The sequence below is a fragment of the Anomalospiza imberbis genome, chromosome 3 (assembly GCF_031753505.1).
Source record: "Anomalospiza imberbis isolate Cuckoo-Finch-1a 21T00152 chromosome 3, ASM3175350v1, whole genome shotgun sequence".
Lineage (NCBI taxonomy): Eukaryota > Metazoa > Chordata > Aves > Passeriformes > Viduidae > Anomalospiza > Anomalospiza imberbis.
In genome coordinates, this window is record NC_089683.1 from 93,409,172 (window position 1) to 93,435,182 (window position 26,011).

Here is a 26,011-nt window from a genome sequence, read left to right on the forward strand (position 1 = left end):
TTATTTGAAATCTAGACATACCACTGCAAGTTTTTCCCTGAATAAAATGTTTCCTGAAATGCATTTGATCAATTTTTAATATTACCTAACCTCAAAAATAATCTAAAATACTCTAAAATAATAATAATAAAAAAAAAAAACTAGAGAAGTAGAGAATAAATTTGAATTTTAAGTCCTAATTACATGTGACATTCTGGGGTGAAAAGAAGAAATACTGTCAGAATTTACTTAAAATATGCCAAAGCAATATTACAGAATCAATTTTACTTGTGCTCTTGATTAATTTATGTAATTAATGAAAGATTAATTAATACAAAGTTGTGAATTCATCTTGTCCTTGTTGGTATGTCCCCTCTGTGTTTTTGTCATTGTAAACCTTAGCTTGTTATTTGTGCTGGTGAAAACACGTGTGTAAATGGGAAAACTCACACCCATCTGTCTAAGGCAGAGCTGTGCCACCCTCTGGACAGGTTATTTGGGTGGCAGGGAAGGCAGGAGGTGATTTGTGAGAGGAAAACTTTGTGTTTGGGGACTTTATGTTTGTGAGAGGAAAACTGTGTGTGCCCTGGAACTGATGAACACAACCAGAGTCTCGTTCCAGCCTGTGTATCCTGACATTGCTGCCTGGCTGGAGCGAGGGCTCTGTGCATCTCCAGCTAGGAAGGACAGCATTTCTTCGGTGCTGCTGTTAAATTCTGCATCATCACAGACTTCAAAGTGACTTCTGTGGGTTTGGTTTTTTTTTCAAGAACTAAACATTTTCACTCTATTACCAATGGAGTCAGTGTGGGGCATTTTGTGCCTGAAATTTAGTGCTTTGCTCTCCTTCTTTCATCACCCTCCAGCTGCAATTGTACCTTTCCAAGTTCCACATGCCCAAGTCTCCTCACTTCTGCTTTGCAATGTTTGACCCTGTTTTGCCTGAGATTGTGGTGCTTGGTTGTCTGGTGCTGAGGGTATGCATCAGTCTGGTGGCAGGCTGCAGACCTGCCCTTTGGTCCTGGTGTCACTGTTTGACTGGTTCCTCTGATTCCTGCACCACCCATTGCTCTGGAGAGCTTTGAGAACAAACTGTGGAAATGTACTTCCTCATGCCTTATGGACTATCCTCTTAGTAGAAACAATCAGGCAAGGGTAGTTGTTTGCATGTGCTTTGGGGTGAGCTGGTGGGATGGGAGGTGGAAATCCTGCTCAGCCTCCCTCTGTGGAGCCCTCCCAAATGTTAGGGAGGAACTGCAAAAAGGGGTGTCCCTCAGGGCAGGGTGCTGCAGAGACTGATGGAGAGTCTACAAAGCTGAGCTCCAGGCCAGGCTTTCCTCCAGCTGTGCCACCTCACAACTGTGCTTTGGATTCAGATGCAGAAATACCTATGAAATGACATGGGAGCAGCAAATGAAGGTGCTTTGAGAGACGTGTTTTACTACTTCAGTGTTTCAGTCAGTCACTGAACACTACGGGTCTGATATAAATCAGAAAATGTTCCACGTAGGCATGACTTCAGATATGAGATAACTGCATTGCTGTTGCCAGAAATAAATTTGCCTAAGCCTGTGTCTTCCCCACAGGGGGCTGTTATCACATGGTTCCATTCTATTTTTTTGGCTTTATCTCTTAATTAACTAATCTCTAATAATGCTCTTTTTTTTTTTTTTTTAATAAGCATTTGTGATCCGTCCCCTTTTTCCATTGATTATGCTAAGAACAGCATTGGCTTCTTTCACAAAACAAGCAAGTTGGGTGTAAATCAGGAACTGTTTTGCTGAGATTCCTTTTTCTTTATATCAGCCTTGAAAATCTTCCCAGCCCATCAGCTAGGAGGTCTGTGGTGCCTGTGAGCCCGATATAGCATTCCCATGCTCTTTGCTAAGCTGCACACTTGTATTTGTGTGGTATTACCAAATGCCCAAGCCCATGTAATGCATGGAGGCTAATCTTGTCAATTGTATTAAGGCTACTTAGGAACTAATAGCTTTAAGGAAGCTGTTTATATTTCCTCCTTTAAAGCACTTTAGTCAATGTTCTGTGTCCCTTCAAATAAATGTCATCAGTAAAAGAATGCACTTTTTGTCATTCTCTTAAAAGTTATATTTCTTAAGAGTTGACACTTCAAGGCCTTGGGCTGACTCTGAGATCTGGGTACTTGGATTTAAGCTGCTAATCCATATGGAGGTACCTAAAAAGAAGTGGCCTGGTTTGCATGAATTAAGTTCACATCCTTCTGAAGTTTATTAGTTTGAAAATCAGGGCACAGCTCTGAGTTGTCGGATTGCTGCAGGGAGATTTGACTTTGTGGGCTTTAGACTTAAATTTAAAATAAGAACAATGTGTTCTTTTGAATGTCCATTGCAAGTTAGATTTAAACAGGGGGAGAAAAAAAGGTTATAAACCCAGATGATTGTCCAAGACCCTGAGGATACCAGTGGTTTCACTGGTTCAGCATGACCAGAACATCACATTCATGGCAGTGAAGATGTTTTAATTCCTATGTACTACAAGAGGATGCTATTAAAATAGCACAGCAAATTCTGTTTCTAGTAAGAGGCAGGTGATTTAGGGGTCTGCTTGCACATCCTGAGCTTAGCTGGGCACATGTAAAGAGGAAGGTTTGCTTTCTCTCAGAGCATTTTATAGAGGTGGGGAAAACCTTCCCATGTATAGGAACACATAAAACAGATCCAAAAAATGAATTCAGAAGAAATAAGTCAGCAGTAAAGCAAATTAAAGAAATCTGTATTAAATTTATATATTTAAACATTTTCTTTAAAGAGATCTTTACTTGCAATAACATTTTAATACCTAAATTTATATTTGCGGTCAGCAGGAATATCTTTATCTAGAACAGCATTTGCATTATCACAAGTATGTATGTGTAAGACTGGACGAGTGATATATTACATGTGATATTGTACAAAGCAGTCATATTACAATCTTGTGGTAATCATAAGATGTCATAAAGATCTTCATCAACCAGGAGGCTTTCTTTTAGACAGCATAAGCCCATAGACTCTTTGTTCCCTGGTTCCAGTACTGTTCTTCATAAACCTGTCTCAGATGGTCTCTTTACCTGCCTGATACCATTGCTCTGGGAACTGGCTTCTCCAGTGTGGCATTGAAAGAATGGTTTGAAAATATGTTATGTTGCTTTAGCAATAATCTGATAAAAAACAGAGAACATGAAAAATTGGAGAGTCCTGTCTAAATTAGTGGCCTAAGCCAGATTTCTAGGGCAGCAATAAATCTAGATCTCTTTGAAAAGTCAGTCTAGTCAAATAACGGGTATAGATCACAGCTCGCTGAAGCCTCCCAAGGAAAGACTGTGATTAATCCTTGTAACACAGCTCCTATCCACATGTGACTCCTCTGAAAAGCTCTTCTTTGGTACATGTGGCCACATCGTGTGCCATCCACAATCCTGTTCTCTAATAGGGCAGCTGGCCCCAGTGATGTCCTACTGGGCAGGGAGGAGCTGCTCTGGCTCGTACAGTTTTGTCCCTCAGCAGAGCACGAGATGATAGGCTGTGGTGAGTAGCAAGTTGGCCTTTTTTCAGTGCCCTTGTCCTAGTCTTATGCACAGAAGAGGAGAATGACTTTTTAATTCATTATTGTAACTAAATTCATGACCATAGCTAAAGTTGAAAGCTTTGACCAGCTTTGAGAAAGTGACAGGACACCACATACACCTGTCAAAATCAAACCTTGAGTGCAGGTGGCCTGAAACACCCTGGGCACTGAGATGGAAACTACGGCGTGATGTACGGACAAATCCCTACTTGTCCTGCCTTGAACTGATCTGTCCATCCTAGAAGGAACTGGGACAGAAGCTGGAGGAGCTGAGTGCTGCTGGGGCAAGTGCACAAATGATTAAGAATGAAAATCAGTGGGCTGTGCAGTGGTGACACAGCTGCAAACACTGCTCCCTTTGAGGGGCAGCCACCAGCCAGGGAGAAGGGACCCACTGAGAAACCTCTCTTGGGTACACCCCCAAGAAGTAGAGGGTTTGCACAGCCAGGGTAAAAGTAAGTGTGGTGCCTGGCTTGCAGGGAGGAACTGAGGTGTCTGCAATCATTGGTGCAGGGGGCTGGGGCTTGTTCTCTCAGATTTCTTTCCCTTTAGGTGAAATTATCTGGCAAAGTAAATTCAAGATGAGGCTCTGTTCCCTTATTAGAGGCTGCATGCCACAGCAAACTCTTTTCATGTTTTATTCCAACTTGAGAACAGCATCCTCCAGCTATGACATTATGTTTGGAGAGATGCAGCATATACAAAATGTGCCTTCCCTTTGATTTAAGAGATACAATGAGGAGTACCCCATCAATGATAAAGTAAAATTTATACATTGGGCTTTGATTGAAACTTCGTTTTCCCTGGCCTGAAAGGGTGAGGATTGATGTATTTGTAGATGAATGGTATCCACTTTCTAGGGCCCTGGAAGACACTTAAAGTGTGAGTTCTAAGTGGCCTGGATTTGGGTCTGGATTTGGGTTTGTCTTTTTCTTGCCTTAAAAATAGTTGGGCTTGAATATTCTGGAGCAAGTTATGAGATGACATACTCTGTAAAATGTCCAGAGTAACCATAACTGGCACATGCTCATATCCTGGATTCCACCCACTAAAAGATGAATCTTCTAAGCTTCTGCAAAGAATTCAAATACAAGGTGAAACATAAGTCTACAACACATACATTCAAGATATACAGCCTGCAAAAAACCCTGAGAAATAAACCCCCTCAATCTTACCTGAATGTTATTTTTATGATGCGTGGCTGCTTCATTAAATTACAATTTTTGCTTAGTACATAAATTCTCAGCATAAGTTTGCATCTTGTTCTATGTACATCTTAAGAATACAGTAGAAAATACCATTGCTTAGCACATTAACAAAAATCACATATGAGAGGTTTGTCAAAATACCTGTATACTAAGTTATATACAGTTCTGGAAATCCTTCCTTCTTTGAATTTTATCATGTTACTCTCCAGAAACCCAATCTGTTTGTCCTTAAAAGCTGAAGTATAGAAAGTATGCTGATGAAACAACTTGAGAAAAAAATATTAACTTTTCAAATTTCACTTTTAGTTGCAAAATAAGATGGAATGGATAGCCATGTGATGCCAGCAACCTTTTTTTTTTTTTTTTTTTCTTAAACTAACTGTCTCTGATAAGGGAACACATCAGTATTGCAAGTCCTACTTGGGGTCATATTCCCAAAAGGATATGGATATGGTGTATTCACATTTTGGACAAGTGTTTTATCCCAGGGTGCACTATGTTGCATGCTCCCATGTACAAAAGTGAACATGCATAGAAATGTGTGTTCTGGTGGTTGATACACAGCTTTTTAAATGTAGATATATTCACAATTCTCAGTTCGTGTTGTTTTTCTCTGAGAAAAAGTCCACCTCGATGAGCAGCTCAACTGACTGTTGCGATGGCTGGCGTCTTCCCACCTTCCTCTCCTTCGGCCCCTTCGGCTCCTGCTTCCACCTGGTTGAACTTACCCAACTTTTTCAAGTTCTCCAGCGCGGATTTGAAAGTGTCCTTCAGGCTGTTCTCCAGGACCCACCCTTCGCTTTCGCATTCCGGGTCTTCAGGATTGGCAATGCTTTCCAGGGAGGTGTGCAGAAGGCGCAAGCCAACCATCACCGACATCTGTGTCAGGCAACGGGAAAGGCAGAGAGCGTCAGCCAGGCCTGGACACTCCCATCCCACCCTCCTTGTCCCCTTCTGTGGGCAGCCTGGGCTGCTGCTCCGAGGGGCCGTGTGCCCAAGGGGCCTCTCTGTCAGCCCCGTCAGTGTCAGTGCCTTCCTGGGAGGCTCTAATGCATCCCTGGCTGCCGTGCACTGGATGTCCACAAGGCAGTTTGGATGTGCAATACCGTCCTTGGCCACCACCGACTTAGTTTTAGCTAAATGTTTTGACTTTGCATGACCTTAATATGTTTGGTGAGTATATTAAGCTGATCAAGGAGATATTAATGAATCAGTGTCTCTGCAGAATGGAGCAGTTAGGATTTGAGCCATTAGTTTGTCTATTTCAGATTCTGATTTTGTTTTAATATAGGTATGTGCAAATAAGGAAACCAAGGCAGCGGGTGATCTCTCCCGGGTTCAACCTAAAACAAATTTTATATTTCTGATTAAATATTACCTAGCAGTCTTGACTGAGACTTTTTCTACTGTACTGTGTAACACTGCTGACACTGACAGCACCCTGCACTTGCCTCCAGAGAGAAAGAGTGTTTTTAGCCAATCTCCTGCCTTCTAACACCATTCAGAACAATCTGACCTCACTCTTGTGGTGCTTATGAAGAAAGTGATTGATGAGTGAAGTAGAGAAGGACAGAAGAGCAGCTCCCAGAAAAGGCAGCCTGGTGACATGGTAGAGCTGGTGGTTGGGATGAGGCAGCAGTAAGCTTGGTTTGGTCCTTCACGTGCTGGGTAAAGCTCAGATGGAGAACACCTACTGCTGTCAGGACCTCACAGGATTTGTTCTCTAAGGGAAGTAGGATGCCTCTGTCACACTATCCAATTTCCCAAGGAACTGATTACCTTTGGTCCTCCTCAGCCCTGATGGCTAAAGAGGCTGGCAGATTTGAGGTTGGGATTCAGCCACATAGCAAGGCCAGTGGCAGAATTCACATGTGGCTTTTGGACTCGAGGCACTGCCCAAGCATGTGCTTCCATGGACCATCCATCAGCCTGTCTACTGTGGTCATCCTACTTATATATTATGTGTCTCCAAACCCTTGGAAGACTAAAGCTACACTTGTCTACTGTCAACATTTGCAGATGTTCGTATTTCTCGGCCTTCACTCAAGATCAGAATGGGAAAAACATTGGTCAAACAAACAAGTTTCATCAAATACTTCCATATCCAAAGGCAAATGTTCATACTGCTTAACACAGGAATGTATCACTAGCCACACTTTGGTCACTAAGGAGGTTTCTAGAGGCTCTGAGTCTGGAAATAGTCTCATCTAGTCCTTAATATGATGACTTAAATCAGTTAAAACACTATTCTATAAAAGTCACAACAAGTGACAAATCCCATCACATTAGTCTTGGGATTTAAAGCCTTTGACATCTTCCTTCTCTCTGAGTCCCAGTTTTGCTGCTCTCACTCATGGGGCTGATATCTTTGAAATCAATGGCTGTTGCAAGTGCAGTTTAACAGGGCTGGGTGCAGGAAATGGCCTCCACTTGCTCTCTACTTGTGCTGCCTCGCTGCACATCAGCCAGAGCTTTGTTTTGTGATTGACTTGCCAAGTGCCCCTATTTGACAGCCAAAGTAGGTGGACTGGCTTTCTGGATAGCTCTAAGTCACTAAATATTATCATGCTTTTAAAAAGGAAGGTGCTTGTGCGGCACTGAACATCTGACCCGTTCTTGTAAGAGATTTTGTGACATTTTCTCTCAGTTTAAGACTTTGTTTTCTTAAAAAAACCTTTCTAAGCATGATTTCGAGTCCCTGAAGCTGAGATTCCTTAAAAGCAATACAAAATGTCTGTCTCCTTGTCACCTCCACTGATCTGAGCCTGCCTTCTGTGGCAGATGAGAAGAGAGCCCAGGAAGTTTGAGACAAGTATCTGGTAAATTAGTCTATCTCCTGTATGATTACAGAGAGCCTGGGACTACCAGTTTAGCTGAAGTCTTGCACTGGGGAAGGCATAACCCCATGCATGTGCTGGGGGTGACTGGCTGACAGCAGATTGGCAGCAAAGGGCCTTGGGGTTCTGGGTGACACCAAGCTGTCCCTGAGCCAACAATGAGCCCTTGTGGCAAAGTGGGCAAATGGTATCCTTGGCTGCATTAGAGGAATAATTGCCAGCAGGCTGAGGAATGTGATCCTTCTTCCCCTCTGCTCAGCCCCGGTGAGGCCACAGCTAAACCATCAGTCTTAACCAGTCTGTGAGTTGTAGATTTGAGCTTAACCACAATCCAGCACAGAAGGCTGCGGTGTCAGAGCCCCAGAGCGAGGCCAGTCTCGCTGAGGGATGATTTCCCTGTCGTGGAAACTCATGTCATTTTACAGCAACTTTAAAGTGCCAGGAAGAACACAGCCACCGTGTTTCTCCAGGGCTGTGGCTGCACGGGCTGGGCTGGTGGATCCCCTGCACCTCAGCACGTTCAACCTTTCCAGCTGGGCCAACAGCGCAAACTGTGTCCGTCTGGAGGGCCCCTGCTGCCTGTGGGCTGGTTTTGGAGATCACCAGGAGTTCACCCCTACTGTTAATGCATCAGAGAGTTTACTCTCTAACACAAGACATGCAAAGTGCCTCCTGTGAATGTTTCAGTGCTCTCCTGGAGCTCAGCCTGGGCCCGGTCTGTGGAACATGGGAAGTGAATCCCGGGGTCTTGGCTGTCACGGCAGCTGTGACCTATTGAGATCCACATGTTTGCACAAGTGGAGGACCTGGAGCATCTTAAGAACCAGCCTCAGCTCTCTATTCCTTTTGAAATTATTTATTCAGGGCACCCTTGAACCCCTCTTTTCCTCTGCTGGCTGAGGCAGGTCAAGAACACATCCAGGCTTGCTCTTCTTGACCTTCTGCAGAGAAGCCCATCTGTTTGCCAGGGTTTAGCCTGAAGCGGCTTAGCCAGAGCAGGCTGTGATCTTTTTTTGTCATCCTCATGACTGGTTGTCACACATGGGAAGTCTACGACTTTTGTTAGGAAAAGAAGCTTCTGGATATTAGCACTCTTTTCAAATAGAAGTTTTGATGTTTCAAAATAGGTTCATTCTTCCTTGTGCCTCATATAGAAAGGTGAAACAGAGATGGCCTTCCCTGAGGTCCCTCTGCCTGTTTGGCATGTTACCTTTTTCTACAGCTCAGAATAAGAGCTGTGATTAATATTTCCCCTCCATGTTCTCTCCTCCTTCCCACACCTCAATTCCAGCAACCCAGCTGGAAGAATTGTCCACGGCCCCCAGAAGGGCTTTGTTGGAGAAGCACCTGGTTTGAGTCCACAGTGGGTGCAGGTGTAAAGCAACCCAGGATTTTGCTTTTGCACTTTTCTGTGCCTTCCCAGGAAGTCAAAGTGGAAATGAGAATCACAGAACCAGCACACTCACTGCCCTTGGGCTCACCCTGCTCAGACCCACACTTAACTTGGCCAGGAGCTGGAACCTCTGCTGCCCTCCTACTCAGCATAAAATTGCTTCCTACCCTAACTGGAATTTAAAGGGAGTTGTTATATTTCAAGGGAGACTAAATTAATGCCTGTTTCCTGCTTTGCTTCCTTCCTTCAAAGTTTGCCTTAAAAGCATAGGGAATTTCAGACTCAAATCTGGTCCCTTTATGGTAGAATATCATTCAAGTAATAAATATTCAGGAGGGCAAGTTATTGTAACCCAGGATCATGTTGTTTCTTTTAAGTTTTGCCCTAAAAGTCCTCTGATTGCCTGGAAAAAAGTCTCACCTTCTATTTTGAAAAAGTCAAAGAAGAGAAGATATTATTTCTCATTATGCCACAGGCTGAAAAAAATACCCTTCATTTGAAAATACTCTTCATTTGAAGAGTTAGACATAAAATACTGCATTTTTATCACTGCTATTAATGTTAACATATCACTGTCATTAATCTCTTGCAAGTTAGCAGAGGTATGTTACAGGTTCCTAGTCATGAGTTTTTGCAGCTGACATTGGTATTTTTGTGCATTTTTCCCCTGAGTTTTTCAATTTCCTTGACTTTTGAATACAGTTGAAATTCCCCTCTCTTCAAGAGCTCTGCACTTGAATCTGGGCTAAAATAAAGACCTTCTCTTTTTTGTCTTACCAGAATAACAGTGCAAAGAGGTAATACATTTCTCTGCAGTTCGGAGCAGTTATTTTTAAAACAATGCAACATGGAGTAACTTCATGATTTTTTTTTTCAGTTCACAGATTTAGGTAGGTGTTTATTTTCTAAAAAGCATCTTCATTCCTGGAAGGCTGTAGGCCAGTGCTTGTATCAAAATGTAATTCATCTTTTTTTAATTTGCATGTATCTAAATTTTTTAAAAGGCGGCTGAATCATTTAAATTAGGCAATGCCATTTGCAGTAGCCATTCCAAAGATAGGAAAGGATCTGCTGCACCCCAGGGAGCTGCACCCTTCCTTTTACCAGCAGGTCCTGCCTGATCTCCACATCCAGCACCTCACGTTCCAGCCCTCGTGCCACTGCCAGCCCACGCTCCCCGAGCATTAGTGTTCATTAAACACCCTGGCTAGAAAACTGGCCTTCTCCCACAGGCAGGGGATTCATTGCATTGGATGAACAGTATTTTATCAGCCAAGCTGCGCTTTGGTGCGCACAGACAACTGCCCTGGGCAGTTTTGGCACCTGTTTGCATTTGTGTCGTGGTTTTGGGAAGCAGAATAAAATTCATTTAATCCACTTGCTCCATCTAAACCACTTTTTCTGACCAAATACCTTGGTGGAGCTGATGAAGGTCCACACGCTGCCTTGAAATCATTCCACTGTGTGTGGCTTAAAGCCTTATTTTGTTCGGGGTGTAAACCCTTTAACTGCATTTTCTGTCCCACTAATTACTGTCACATCTTTCTGATGCGCTGCTTTTTTGTATTTCTCATTCCCCACAAATGGTGACATGTGTAAAATTAATGCATCTGGACAGCAGAGCCCTTGCACTCTCTTCCCTGCTCAGCACCTTGCCTTTGACAGAAAATCACTCCCTTTTTCCCCTCTTGCTGTGGGATACTTGAGGCTCTGGCCCTTGTGGGGTCTGTGATCCCACACTCACTCCACCTCTATTTCCAGCCTGGGACCTTTCAGCCCTTACTCAGCTATCAGATATTTTCTCAGCCTAACAATGGTGAAATTTATTTTAAACAGATCTGATTTTTACTCAGAAGCCCACGCTGAAAGACGCCCCGCTCCTGCAGCGCTGGCGCTTGGCTGCAGTGTGTCTGGGGGCAAGGGTTACCTCGAAGAGCCAGACGAGGAGGATGACGGCGCCCATGGAGCTCATCATGCCGCTGTAGTAGTTGAGCAGCGCTTCCCGGCAGCCGCGGCGCCACAGGTTGAGCTCCTCGGTTTGGTAGTCATAGCTGTAGTGGGCAGAGTTGTTGGTGACCTGGTACTGGATGCAGGGCCTGGGGGAGCTGGGGTTGCAGCAGCTGAAGGGGACACCGTCCACCAGGTACCTCCCATCCACGTTGCTTTTGATCCGGCTGCGGGCAAGGGCAGAAGGGAGCGTGAATGCACACACAGACACACCGACGTACACACACATGCACAGACAGACACACAGACACACACACAAAGATATCCAGGAGCAAATCTGCATCAGGAATGAAAGCAAAGGCAAGGAGGATTTTCCACCCTGCCGTTTCTCTGTGTCCCCTCGTTCACATAGCGGTGTTGGTCCAGGGTGTCCTTTCTCTCTGAAATCCTTTTCTATGTCAAGGCTACACTGAGTCTGTAATTAACTCCTCCTGGTGGAAATGCACACCTTTGGGTCACTTCTTCAATGAAATTAATTTTTAACAAAAGTGAATGGCAGAGAGAATTCAGGAGGGGCAGTCAGAAAAGAGTGATCACAACATAGTTAGGATTGGAAGAGAGGTGCTGGAGCTGAACTAGGAAAAGAATTCAGAACAGCCTTAGCCTTGGAACCCACTATACCCACTGATCCAGCAAACTTAATAGCTTCTTTTTGATTATAATATCTCCAGGGAGGGGTTGTGCATTTATTCTTGGCTTGGGAAAGTGGCCAGTATTGAAAACATGAAATGTGCTTCAGCAACAGGATGTTGCAAAATTTCTAAAGTTCTTGCAGGAGCTCCCCAGCTGTTGTTCATCTGACACTGTGGTTGTTCTCTGTAAACAGTCATTTAGCCTGGTGTCTTAGGAGATGTTTAGATGCAAGATAACTTAGAAGGCAAATAGTTCCACTGACTCTGCAAAAGATTATAATAAAAGGACTGCAGTTTTAAAACAGGCCATTTTGCTTATAAAATCACAGAATGGGGAGTCCCAGTGGTGTAGAGGGGCAAAAAAAAAAAATCTGAGTGTCTCTTGTAGCTTTCTATATGGATATTTTAAAATTGTGTCATAGAGAGAGAGGTGATTCCAACAACCTGGTGAAGGGAAATTCAACTTTGCAATCATGATCTAAATATATCTAAACAGCAAACGCAGCTGAGTTTTCTCTCTAAATGTAAAGTGTGCTCTGGATTTAGTCTCATTCCCATTCATGTGTAAATGCTCCACCAGTTTCAGAGAGATTGGATATTGGATCAGGCCTTTGCTCTACACATAATATAAAAATCCCACTGTGGGCGACAGACTCCCTCCTTCCTTGGAACTAAGGAGAACTTTACTATTGGCTTCAAAGGGGCCAGACTATCCTGCCAGGAATGGGAGCAGAGATTGTGCACCACTACGTAGTACAGACCTTGAATTCACTAAAACCCATTTGTAGATTTTTAATGCCCTAGTTCCTGCCTCAGTAGTACAAAGAAATTACCCTGAGTCTCAGTCCCAAACAAGGCATCAGTTATTAAGGACAGTATAACCCTGTTTTCCCTCTGTCCCTTGCCCTTCCACTGCTGCTGGATTAAGCTACAGCTCTCAAATCTCCATATAATGCTGGCGAGGTTTTTTCAAGTAGTTATTTATATCCATGGGCATACCTTTGCAACGGAAACACCCCCTTATTCAATGGTGAATGTATTTGTTATAACATCCTGCAGTGCTATGGGTTAAATCTGTAACAGTTTTCACTAAAAAAAGTCCTCATTCAGAACTGTAAAAACAACCAGACCACCCAACAAGTCAAAAGAACATGCGGAGAGACACACACAAGTGAAATACCATTTACACAGTCAGGCAGGGATCCCAAGAGATCCCAAGAGATACACAAAGCTTTTTTTTCAAAATTACTTCAGACATTTTTAATACAGGCAGTATATTTAAAAGGCAGATTGCTTCCAGTTTACAGGACCCATTATGTAACCACAGAGCATAAATGTTAATTAATGATGTTCCCAAAGAACCCAGAATAACCATTTCTTTCCCCAGTGTTTAATTTTTTAAAAGGTTGTGGGTATTTATGCCCAATGCTACTTTTTTAATTTCAAAAGTTCATTTTGTTCTCATGTTTATTTTCTGCTTGAGCTTACTGCACCTAACCTGATTTTAGGATTACTGCCTCTTTGGGCACTGACATCAAAGCCATTAAGGTGTTTCTGGTCAACAACCTGATCTGGTTTGTATAGAAACAATAAACTAGTGCTGCTTTCATGTGAGGTTTTAAAAAATTAGGCACAGGACAGAACTTAAAATACATATGGCTACGAGGGCCACTGTGTAAAGCTAGGAACACCAATTGATGCTCAGTATTATTGCAGCACTGAAGCAATCCATTGAGTGAATATAAAAATAAAATTCTAAATCTTAAGGATCTAAAAGACATGAGTTATTGGCAAAGTGTTTTTGCCTCTATTTAGTTCCATGCAGCTGATTAGCTGCCAATATCTAAGTGGAGTTTTAAAAGTGGTATCAACAGTATATCTCCAGGTAATTATTTTTTTAGGAAATTAATAAATCACATTAACATCTGCTTAAGGATTAAAGTTCTGATACTTTCCTGTTGATTTTGGGAGTGTGGCTCAAGGTAATGGGTTTATAAAGCAGTAAAAGACAGTAAAAATTATTTAGCCTGTTTATATCACACTGAGTAAGAGTGGGAATTGTAGTTTGGTGCTTTTTATTTTATTTTATTTTATTTTATCTGATGGATGACTTTGGAGGAATTTGTCAGGGGAGGAAGCAATCCAGCTGGTCATTTGGGATGCTTTATTACAAAAGACCCCATTTTACACAGGCCCCCTTCCAGTCAGTGCCTGTTGAGGACTTGAGGACATCATTGATCAAACATTGATACTACGTGATACAAACCCCACCAAGCCACTTACTCTTTCACTTCTTTGGAGCTGAAGTCCAGATATCTGTTGCTGATCCACTGGATTTCAAACCAATCTTTGTAGCCATTGTTGCCACAGCACTTGAACTCAATCTGGAGCATGTCGATGGTCTTCTTCATGAAGCATCTTCCGGGAGTGTCCGTGTCCCGGTAGAACTTCATGCCGTTCTTGAGCCCCTGGGCCAGGGTGCTCTCCAGGGAGCCCCGCATGAGAAAGCAAATCAGAGCCACGAAGAAAATGAGCATGTTAAAGACGCAGCACAATGCCAGGTAAGGTTTCAGCAAAGGCTTCCACTTGGCAAATTTAGCGGGATCCAGAGAATCGTAACAAATTTTTCCAGCAAAACCATTGAAGGCGCAGGATAATATACCCATCAATATCAAAGAATTGGGCACAAAGTGGCTTTCAGAATTGTCCATCACTTCGCTTCGCTTCCGGAGCTCAATTTTGAGGAACAATCCCATGCTAAAAACAAGGATTCCAGCAAACACCGAAAACCAGTTCATGAGCCATAGTCCCTGCGCTAGTTTTACCCGTTTCTTCTGATTGAATTTGACTTTCAGCAGTGCCATCTTTGTAGTGGGAGATATTGGAAGATTTCACAGCCTGGACCCCTCTTGTCAGCGTAAGCAACTCGAGGCAGAACCATTCAGGCATCAGAAGAGATCCCAAAGGGCACGTTAGGAAGCAAGCCGCTGCACAGTCCTTCCATCTTGAAGACCCCCGGTTAGGATTCAAGTAAGTAAAATATTCAAAGGTCCCAATTAACAATTTCACATTAGTGAGAATAATGGGCAATTAGCACCTACAACTATTTCTGGTGGTTTCTTCCAAGCAAAGGAGAAACACTCTCAAGGTTTCAAATGATTTGATCTGGATCTGCAAGACGTCATTGTAATACCTTTAATCATTTGATCCAATTTGGAGAAATGTCTGTCAACAGATGAGTGGAAGTAATCCCTCATTTTACTATTTAGTAGATTTGTGCTCTCCTATGATAGGCTGCTGGGTGGAATATGAAACCCCAGAGATATAAAAAGATCTTTGTTGCCAGAAGAATATGGAACCTGTGAGGAAAAAGGAAGAGGGCTCTGGATTAAAAAAGGCTGCTTGTATACAAACATACCCTTCCCCACCCTGATCCCAATATATTCATATCTACAGCCAGACCTATGTTCTAGTCCTTATCCTTCTGTGTTGACTTGAGATGATATCCCGTGGCTTATTTATTCTGAAAGCAGATAAGCGTGTAGTTTATGGTGACGTAAAACATTTAAGCTTGGCATTTTCTATTTACTTCCAGGGCTTGTATATCTCTGGGTCTTGGCAGGAGAGCAGGAGAAAGGAAAAGTGCAGAGAAACTCAATAAAATAAACCCTGGGCTGAAATCTAGAGGTGCTTTTATAAAAAGTGAGCTGGCATGAGCAGCTTACTGGATAATCACCGGGCTAGGGAGGGGAGCAGGGCTGCCCACGGAGACCCACCCGGGAGCTTACATTAGGGAGGAATTCAACTCAGCAGCAGGAGAGGGACCCTGGAGATGTTGTATCTGAGTGCAAGGGAGGCATCCCGGGGGTCCTCTGGCTCCGCTGAAGGACGTGCAGCCGGCTCTGCTTTCAGGCTGGAGCGGGCAGAGAGGAGGCTACGACCCCTCCTGCGGCTGCCGCCTCCTCCCTGCGGCACTCGGCGGTGTCGGGCAAGCAGCGGCGCCGGGCTTTCACTCGCTCCACTGCTTGAGGAGTTGTGCTTGCTTTGAAATATCATCTCTCGCTCGCCCCACAGGGGTTTGGAGCTGCTGGGAAATTCCTGCACTGCCTCACCCCTGCCACCACAACACAAAATTAACCCCAGCAATGGAAAACATTCCTGCAGGAGCGTGAGGGCATGGGTGCTAATGCTGCAGGGGAGAAAGGAGCAGCCCCAGAAGAGGGACTGGGAGGATTCTCTCTTGCCTGTCAACCAGACCTGCGGCTGCCGCCACCCAAGTCCCTGGGGGCATCCTCTAGTGGCTGCCGGCAGCATGGCCACCAGTCCCCGGGGACAGAGAGCGGAAGGGATGTGCTAGGAGGAAGGCAAGTGTGAAAAATAATAACACAAATAATTAAAAAGCCCAAGCACTACCAATAACGTTTAGATGGTCTGCAGCTCTGTGGTACCGTGGACGCTTCTCGTTTACCATTTGAGATCCTGGAATGCTGAAGGTTCCTTCAGGAGGGACAAAGGCTGGCAACTCACTACTTCTCCCTGTCCTGATAGGTTTTTGTGGTGGACCTTTTTAGCCCATCCTGGTGCTATTGCACTGAGCTGGAGAGCAGTTGGTAACTGGGGTTTTTCTAAAGCAAGCCTGGTGGTTTGCACTGCTGCTGCCCTTGCTGGCGAAGAGTGAGTGTGTAAGATGAGAGGGAAGGTGATTATCCATCAGAAACTATCCTCTCCTCTTGCCGTGAAGTGCATGAGAAATGCTGTTTCTTGAGAGAGCCAGTTCATGGTTTTGTGCAATAAGTAATGGTCTGAAATAACATCTCTCCTGGCAAAATGTCCCTCAATCAATGTAGCAAATGTTGTGTTTCATTGACTCTTTCAGGGCTCAGCTAAGAGACTTGAGTTTGGAAAATGTATTTATCTGACAGCCTGGAGTTAATTCTAGATAAAGGAACTTGAAACCATTTCTTTTCTTGCAAGTGATGACAGTGAAACTGTAATTAAAGTGGAAAATAATTTTGTACCAGTTCTGCAGGTCGTGAGGATATACAATGAAATACTTCGTGCCCGCAGCAGATGTAAGCCTGGTGCTGCTCTGGATATGGGTAATTTCATATTCAGGAGCACAGAAGAATCTGACTACCTGTCAGCTTAATAATTTAACATTTAGATACCCATGATAAATCTGATGCAGCAAAATCATGTAAGTGAATACACTACGGTGTTTCCTCTAATTCAGGAATTAAAGTATTGAAGTAGAACATGCAGGACGTGCTTCAGGGCTCACTGATCCCTCCAGATTTACTCTTCTGCCTGTAACAAAGGAAACGGGAGGGGTCCTCATAAATCACTGCTAAATTGCAAGCGTTAGCTGGGAGATGATCAGTAAAAATCCCGGACCTGATGCTCAGGAAGGGACACTCACCTACTAATTTAGACCCTTGAGACTTCGGGTGGTACCTTTGAAGTCATCACGGAGAGCAATCAGCACTACCAAAAGAGCCCGGATTAGGAAAAGCGCTGTTTATTTAAGCAGCTTTCAACAGCTCAACACCAGCTGGGGACTTCAAGTGGCAAAAACTACCCCACCCATTAACTTGACTCGCCGCGCTTGGGCGTTTTAAAGGGGATTGGTTAACACTTTTTAAAGTGGGGATGAATGCTTCCCCATTGTCCCAGGCACGGAGCAGACAAACCCCGTGCAAGCATCGACACAAACTGGGCAGCCAAGGCCTGTCTCCGGCAGAGCAGCCTGGAGGAGAGGAAGGCGATGGGGGATCAATGAGAAGCGTTTTGGGGTGGGGACAGTTTGAAAAAGAAAGCTCTTTTTGCCTGGTATCTGCTTTTCTTAAAAAGCTTTTTCTTGGCTGCGATTCGTCTTTAGTTTGGCACTTACTACCACTTCAAATAGAAAATGCTGAAATTGATCCATAGCAGATAAGAGCTAATTGCTGCAGGAATGTTTGAGTTAATGGTCTCCTCAAAGGTTGTCTATTAAATTCAACTGTATAATTCATATGCCAATATTGGGAGAAAAAATGGTAGAATAAAATATTCAAATTAATATTGATTTCAACACGAATCTGTTCAAATTCAAAATCTAGTTAAAAATTATAATGTGTATGTATAACAATACAATATTGACACCTTTCCAAAAAGCTATGCCTGCTAACCTACATATAAGGTACAAACTTATCAGTTGAGAGAGAGGAATGTAAACTATCTAATCTGGTATTTGTTAAACAGTCTGGTGCTCGGCCCTGGACCAATCTTAATCTTTCCATCTTCAAGGGTGTAAGATATAAAATACATAAATGCCTAAACTGTGGAAGTGTCCCGGTAAAAAGAATAATTTCCTGGCGCAATCATTCCTTCACACTGCTCTGTGATATCAAATGTGTGCCTTTCCGAGGCTCTTTTTTCTTCCCTTTCCCTTCCCTAGGAGTGGTTATATTTCACTGCAAGAATAACGATGTCTAGTTTTACCTTTGATGGGAAGCTGATGTGTAGAGAGGTTTGCTCATGTACCCTCACTTATGGTTTTGCTTTCAATTGTAACTCTGCAGTGTGAACAGGGATGCTCCTGAGGAGCAACGTGATAAAAATGCTGTACCTCACTGTACGATTATCAGGTGGAGAAAAGGCTGATTTGTGACTTTTTTTTTACCTCCTTACACAGGTAACTTGGTAGGCTACTATTTTTGTGGCATGTGAGGTGACTGCAGGTTCTGAGGCTGGAAACACAGGCAAGTTCTAAATTCACTGCTGGGATTGTTGTAAATCCTGGGAAGGGTGATTTGATCTGCCGTACTCTGTGGCTCCTGCACTTTGCTGGGGCACACTGTGGGGGTTTTGGTGTGGTATTGCTCTGGGTAGAATTTGAGAATATCAGCCATCATTCACGTGGTGGTGTGTAACATGTTCAGAAAACACAGCTTTTTTTTTGACCTCCAAGATGGTCATTATGAGTATTTGTTTGCATTATTGTGATGCCTGGGGTGTAGCATTCACTGCTTAAAAAATAAGAGTTAGAAATCAAAGTTTATATTTGCAGAAACAGGAAAGAAATATGTTGGGAATTAAAAGAAGCTTACAAAAAGCTCATTATAGTCATTACTGCTGGAAAACATCTCAGCACAACAGGTGGATCCCCCATTCAGTCAGATAAATCAGATCATGATGTGAATGAAAATGCTGAAATTTCCCCAAGTTGCAATTTCTTGCTATTCCTGTCTTTCCTTGTATGTGATGAAATTGGCTGTTTAGTAAAACCTGAAGCAATTCCAGGTAAAACCACTGAGATTTGAACCTTGTCTACATACAGCTATTGCTTAAATAAGAAACTTCGAAAAAAACAATCCAAGCCTTCAAAAAAATAATGCATAAAGGTGCGTAGAAAATTGTCTTATGCATGTATTTCTTACTTTTTTTTTTGTTTGTTTTTGTTTTGGTTTTTCTTTTTTTTTACGAAACAATTCTACTACAGTTCATGTCAGAGTCTATTTAAATGAAAGAGAGCTGGCAAAAGAGAGAATGTAAATAACTCCATTTCTGTTCCTGTTACTCAGAGAAGCAGGGGCAGACAGGGAAACGCCTGGACTCAAAAGAGGGGGTTGATCCCTCTCAGGACAGACCTCTGGGTGAGGGGATGGCCCCATGGAAGCAGCAGCAAAGCTCCTGGCTGCTTCTCTGGATGCAAGTTTTGGTCTGTGCCACTCCTCAGTGCCTCAACAAATGGCAAGGCTCAAAGCTCTGTGTGGCCTGGAAAGTGGCCTCAGTTGGTCTCCCACGGCTCCGGTGTTGTGTGTCTTTGCATAGAACTGTTTTATTTCCTCCACAGACACACACAGGAGCTTCACAACGCTGAGTAACAGCCCTTCCTTAGTGGTGGACTAAGGAAGTTCCACTGGCCTTAAAGATTTTGGTGAGGCCACTGGCTGGAGGAGGCCTGTCCAACTAGACTGTCTTTCAAAAATGTTTGAAACAGAACTGCTTTCCTGACTCCCCGTGGAAAATGGTTCTGCAACTCAATGTCCTCTGCTATTTTTATAAACTTTCTGCCTGTTAGCTTCTCTTCAGGGCAAATTTGCACAAGGTTTGTGGTGCTGGTGTTCTGTTATCCCATGTGGCCGGCATTTCTTTTTCAGCCCCTTGTGATGTCTAGCATCATTCATTTCTTTAAAGTGCGTGGTTTTAAAGAAGTTCCTGGTGGAACTGTTGGCACTGTGATGCAAACCAGGGCTAGAATTCTTGAAGTGACTTTGTTCACTTCAGTTGTACATTATACAGTGTGATTGCTACTGATTAGAAATACTTAGGGGTTTGGCTTCTCTTTCTTAGACCCAAAAAAGTTGCAATTTCTATACTGAATAGCCCATGAGCATGCTAGTAAACCTTTACTAGTGCTTAAGTTCTCATACAACACTTCAAAATACCCTTGAATTTCTGATTCTACATTAGAAAAGTATCATTTAAAAAAAGGTGTATGGAAACGTGCAACTCTAACTCTGTGTGTGTATATATATGAAATTGTATGTTTAGAACCATAAATCACATTTAGGTATTTGCCTGACCAAATTTTTCTGGACTTACTGTTCTCAAATTGAATTTCCTTATTTCATGCCATGCCTGAGACCAAGAGCCAGTTATGCATTTTGTATTACAAAGGCAATGCTAAATCTTTAAGGTAATTGTCTGGCACCACGTTCCTGTAGAGTATTACCTGCTAACTGTGGTTTGACCAAAGCTAAGTATTTGGAAGAAAGAAAACATTAGAAGCTGGGATGTAAATAACTGGTTTGTGAAAAACATCCCCAAGGAAGCAATTTCAGAGAGAAATTGAAGTTTAAACTTCCATGTTTTGACTCCTGCTCTGTTTATTCAGGCAGCACTGCATGCCACGGGCCAAGAGCTGGAACAGGATATAGCACTTCCATGTGAGGAAGGCTGGGAAGCCTCAGTGCCTCCTTGGTACCTGCCACAGCCTGGGGTCTCTTTCCCTGTCTGGATCTGCGGGGTGGGGGGGAATCCATCGCCACAGGAAGGAGGTGTAAATGTTTAGAGCTTTGGGCAAGTAGAACAAAGGCTTGCTGTAGTTCTTACAGGCTGAACATTTTGCAATCTCAAGGCTAGAAAATGCTAACAGGATTGATCTGGAGAACAATTAACTACAAATTCAGGTTCTGTACCAAGATGAATGTGTTAAAATTAAAATACTTGAGAGCCTCAACAGATCACATTCCTCTAACAAAGGATATAAATTATGTACATTAAAGTAAGACTGAGGGTGTATTCTTTAAATCATTTTATGATGCTGTCACTGCAAAGAAGACTCATTAGTAAAGGAACAACTAAAATAATTAAAAGTAAATATATTTGAAATGCAAAATCCAATTCAGTCAAAAATATATATTAACAGAAGTAAACAAAACTGAAAATCGTAAGGAATATTAAAAAAAAAAAATCCCTTTTGCCCTCCCCCTTTAAATTAAATACACTGAAAACAATTTATATAAAAACATTTCTGCTCAAAACCAGACAAGCACCTAAGTGAAGTTTCAGGAACTTCTCCTGGCAGTAATGCAGTTTTTGATGGTTCAGCTAGGATTTAGTGTCTGTTAGAGGCACATAGATGATGGCTGCACAGCATAAACAATTTCAAGTTTAACAATAAAGCTTTATGCTAAGGCAAGAGAAACAGTTATTTCTTGAAAAATGTCACAGGTTAAGGAGGGGTTTTAGAAACCTAAAACTGCTAGGTATATTTTATATATGGACAGTGGTCACTTCAGCACCACTAACAGGGCACTGTAAAGACACTGCATTCCATAGTGCTGCTACTTTTTTATTTTTATTTAGCAGGAGTGAAGAGACTTAAACTATTCTGCACTTTATGAAAGGTAACATGCAATTTTGGAATTGGAATATAGCACCTCATATTTCTGTTTTACTGACTCTCTCTGCCAACACTGCATGTATGCAGCAGCAGAGTGCTGCAAATTAGGATCACAGCTCACAAAGTCTGTAGCCTGTTGTCTGGAAAACTAGTGGGACATCCCTGAACACTTCTCCGCTGAAACTTCAGCTTGCAGAGGAACAGCTAACCCAGCTTCTGTGATGTTCATCAGCACTTGCTGGATGCCTCCGAGCTGCTTACAGAAGCAGCATCCTTTCACGTGGCATTTATAGATTGTGAAGCTTTAGTATTTATAGACTCCATAGGTTTCTTAATTTCAAGTAATCAATATATTAGGAGAGCATTAGATGTTTATTAGAACCTTTTTCCTTTAGACTTCTCTCACTTGAAATAAAAGGCTTACAGATTTAACCCGAATCAACAGAAACTGGTTCATCGTTGTATCAGAGCCTAGGTTGCATCTCAGTCTGCTGCACTGTGCAGTTACAAACTCTCCCTTTAAATGAACCTTTTTTCACCCCATTACCTCACAGCAGTACTGCTCTGCACTCCCCCTAAGATACACTGTGCTGCTGTCAGAACATGAGAACCACAAAAACATGGGAAATTTGGTACTCGATCTTTTCATTCCAGTACAGTTTGCACTACCTGCAGCTAATTCAGTCTGCCAGAGTGAGTGAAAGCAGTACAACAGCTCTAACAGAGGCTCACTGTTGTTTGTGTATCAGTGGCCTTTGTCCCACATAAATAAGTTATAACTCACAATGAAAGTTATAACTCACTTCAGAAATTCAGAAATCCCACAGTGATACTTAGAGACTATAGCAGCAACTTGTGCAAGAACAGTAAACTCTATCTGACTGGTATTCTTCAACTAAGAAATCCAGCCATATATTATAATTCGAAATTTGAATACAGAATGGAATAATTTAATGGCATATCGGGGATTAAGTCCCACAGTTTGTGTATCAGTGCGTTTACACGAGGATCTCTTGCACAGCAGAGCTGCCTCAGCAGTCAGTCCCAGCTTGTCATTCTTTCCTGCTCGGGGATCAGGCTCCAGTTGGGCGAAGGCTTGTCAGTCGCCAGCCAGTCAAAGTCATCCACCAGGTTCCAGTTGTTACGGTTTCTGTCCAGCCCAGACGACTCGAAATCTCGCTCAATACCAGGGTAGCTCCAGGAGTAGGGGGCGAAGGAGACATCAGAGCAGGCCTCGATTACGGCCCGGCTGGTGACCTGCACGTAGACCCGGCAGTCGCGGGTGCGGTGGGTGCGGAGCTGCTGGCAGGCCATGGCCAGCAGGCAGTCGCTGCAGCCGTCCACCAGCACGGAGGTGGACACGGGCCCGCAGAGCACGGTGCAGCCGCTGCAGTCGCGCACCCGCAGCGTGTTGGGGTTGCCGCGGAGCTGCACCCGGCAGCCGCGCAGCTCCGACAGCAGCACGTCCCGCTGCAGCAGCTCCGCGGGGCCGAGCTCCAGCTCCTCGTCCTGGGCGCCGCTGAACCCGCACAGCGGCGGCCCGCCCGATTCGCCCTCGGCGAGGTCGGGGTCGGGCGCGGCGAGGTCCGGCAGGGCGGGCTCGGCTGGGCGCGGGGCGCTGCCCGGGGCCGCTTCTTTCTTGAGGGCGCGGAAGGCGAATTTCTTCTTGGGCTGCAGCTGCTGCCGTCGCGCCGCCAGGTCTCCCTGCAGCCGCGCCACGGTCTCCTGCCCCTGCCGCACCTCGTAGGGCGCCAGGAACCGCACGCTGCCCGTCAGCAGCTTCTGCAGCGCCTGCAGGCGGGCGGCAGCCTCCTCCAGCGTCCCCGCCGCCAGCAGCGTCTCCACGGCCTCCCGCTCCCGGGCGAAGGCGGCCAGGAAGAACTCGCTCTGCTCCTCCTTCACTACCTGCGCCTCCTTCTTCTGCCGCTGCCGCTCCACGCCCTGCTGCCGCTCCGCTTCCCGCCGCTGCAGCCGCTCCGGCAGCACCACGGCGGAGGCGGCCGAGCCCGCGGCCACCTCGGGCTGTGAGGGAGCCGCCACGGCCGCTGCCTCTCCCGGAGCCGCCATCTTGCCGTTCGCCTCCCCTGCGGTCACCAAGCGGCGCGCGGATTGGCTGCCCGCAGCCCTGGCTGCGTCGCCGCCGCCGATTGGCGGCCCGGGAGGCGCGCGGCGGGGAGGGCGGGAGGGCCGGAGGGAGGGGTCTCCCGCGGTCTTAAAGGGGCCGCCGCCTCTCCGCGGGATGGGGTGAGTGCTGTCGGCAGGTGCCGTGCGGGGCGGGTTATCCCGCTTCCCAAATTAGCGCCCGGGATATAAATAAACCCCCGCCCCGCTCCCCTACTGTGCCCGCGCGGAGCTGCCCGCTGCTTCCCGCTGCTGTGCTTACACCCACACCTCCCTGCCCGGGCCGCGCCCGTCGCCGCTGGCCCTGGGTGCGGGGGCTCCCGCGAGCGGCGGGGCCGGGGCGGGCGAGGGAAGGGGCGGCTCGGCTCGGCTCGGGCGGGAGGCGGAGGGGCCGCAGGCCAGAGCTCCTCCTGCCCTCCCGGGCGGATTCGGGGCTGCCCCGAGGCGCCCCATGCTGCCCCGTGCTCCCGAGGCGCCGGGCGGTCCCGGACCCTGCCCGGGTGGGGTCCCCTGCAGCCTCACACGGCCGGCGCCTTCGGGAGGCTCCGTACGCCCCGTGCTCTAATAAACCTTCCCTGCTGTCTCCCTCTCCCGCTGTGAACTGGCTGAGGAAAAGGCTGCTGAGCCTTGCAGGTAACTGCAAAGGTGCTGCCAGGTGGATCGATTTCTTCCTCGCTGCTTATTTGGCTTCTGGAGTGTTTTGTTCCAGAAGAGAGTTCGGTTCTTGAGGGAAAAGTGGGAGCAGTACCAGTGGATTACTGTGCTCCAGAGAGAGGACTCTATGAGCAATCCACAGAGGCCTATATGGAAACATGGGAAGGAAGGCTTTTATAGTTAACAGATGTGTTTTAAGTAAATCTGCAGCAGGAACCAGAAATTAAGCACACTGTCTGCAAAGTAAAAAAGTGACCATTGCTTTGCTGCATTCATTTGAGAATTGTTTTTCTATTATTTGGATTTTAGTTTGTGCAAAGTAAGTTAACACTAAGCACTCTCTTAGAAATATGGAAACAAATTTCACTCCTGTCCGTTTCTACAAATGTAATCTCCTTTCCCTTGTCATTTTGAAGTTACTTGTAACAAATTGGCACAGGACATAAGACTATCTATTGAAACAAAAAGGTGGTAAACCCAAAGTAGATAATCTTTCTGTCTTCTGTTTGGTAATAGCATGAGTTTTTTGCCTTATGTTCCTGTTTGGAAGTATAGGTTGTTATGTCCCTTAAGATTAGCCTTTGAAAGTACCTTTAACTTGAAAATAGCTGTTGTTTTCCGTTTCCTGAGAATGTGGTTTAATTTCTGTGTTAGAAATGATATAATGTTGTTAAAATGTATGGAGTATGTGAACCTTACATATGGTAATGTCAGTCCAGTTTGGATGACAGAGGAAAGGCAGTGAAATGCCTTTAATCTTTGTAAAGGGTTCATACTAAAATAGACACTATTCTTTCCTTAACAGTACTAACATATTAACTAAGGGGATTGCAAGCGATCATTATGTAACAGTAGCACTTTGGAGCAGGGTGGCTGGGCAGTGGGATAGGTGGTGTTTGATGCATGACAGATCTTAATGTGGCATTACATCTGTTGCAATATTGCAATATTCCGAATTTTGTTTCTGAAGAATTAGATTGAGTCTTAAAAATTAAAATCTTACTCTGTAGAAGGGGAGTGTGCTCAGTCATGAAAAAGGAAGGGTATTGCAATATTCTTACTTGATATTTCTTCCTGCCAATATGTTTAAATGATACATTTAGTAGTAAATATTAGGTATTTTTTTCTAATAAATAGCCAAATCCACTCCTGCAGTTATTGCAGCAATGCTCCATCAGGCAGGAATATGGTGCAATTAATTCTCTGTAAGGAAAAAAATCCTTATTGCCATGTTATTGAAAGATGTGGAAGTTTCATTTTAGCTAGCAGGCTCTGTTTGCCTTATGCTCCCATGAGTCTAGCTAATACAGGTGGTAACAGTGATGGAAGTGCTTATCCCATACGTGAGGATATTGACAGAAAAACGTTTTTGCTGGTTTTCATATGCACAAATATTCCTGGCGTATGGCTTTGGTGTTGTTAATGCAGATGGGAGCCAGTAGATGAACTGCACTGGGTAAAAGACCTTCATAGATGGAAGACTTGCAAGCAAGCATTAGTGTACACAGCACAGAATAAATGTTAAGTATTTCATGCTGTAGTATAATTACTCCTTATTGTATCTGGGCACTTAGGATGCTACTTGTTCTGAATTGTTTTTTCTATGGGTGATTGGAGGTTTGAATGAATGAGGACCAAATATCCCTGTGAACAGGAGCTTCTGGGAGAGACTGGAAACTTTTCACCTTGCTAATGTGCACAATTGTTTT

General features: G+C 44.4%; 3 protein-coding genes across 5 annotated transcripts in view; 1 reads left to right on the forward strand and 2 right to left on the reverse strand.

Moving 5' to 3' along the window:
• Positions 1 to 4,475: 4,475 nt before the first annotated feature.
• On the reverse strand, positions 4,476 to 15,632 carry PRPH2 (peripherin 2). The gene is made up of 3 exons (XM_068185822.1): positions 13,922 to 15,632; positions 10,927 to 11,173; positions 4,476 to 5,648 (listed from the first exon to the last, which is right to left on the reverse strand). The coding sequence occupies exons 1-3, from the start codon at positions 14,500 to 14,502 to the stop codon at positions 5,412 to 5,414; spliced, it is 1,065 nt and encodes a 354-aa protein (XP_068041923.1). The 5' UTR covers positions 14,503 to 15,632; the 3' UTR covers positions 4,476 to 5,411.
• Positions 15,633 to 20,921: 5,289 nt separating this feature from the next.
• On the reverse strand, positions 20,922 to 23,737 carry TBCC (tubulin folding cofactor C). The gene has a single exon (XM_068185824.1). It carries the CDS (start codon positions 23,592 to 23,594, stop codon positions 22,566 to 22,568), a length of 1,029 nt encoding a protein of 342 aa, XP_068041925.1. The 5' UTR covers positions 23,595 to 23,737; the 3' UTR covers positions 20,922 to 22,565.
• Positions 23,706 to 26,011, forward strand: part of BICRAL (BICRA like chromatin remodeling complex associated protein) — a 49,569-nt gene continuing 47,263 nt past the window's right edge. The window contains exon 1 of one of the 3 annotated variants that reach the window (XM_068185816.1): positions 23,706 to 23,771. The gene's annotated coding sequence lies outside the window, so the exon portion shown is untranslated. Of the gene's footprint in view, positions 23,772 to 23,966; positions 24,282 to 26,011 lie in introns of those variants that run through there. The other 2 variants (XM_068185817.1, XM_068185819.1) reach the window with 2 other exon arrangements.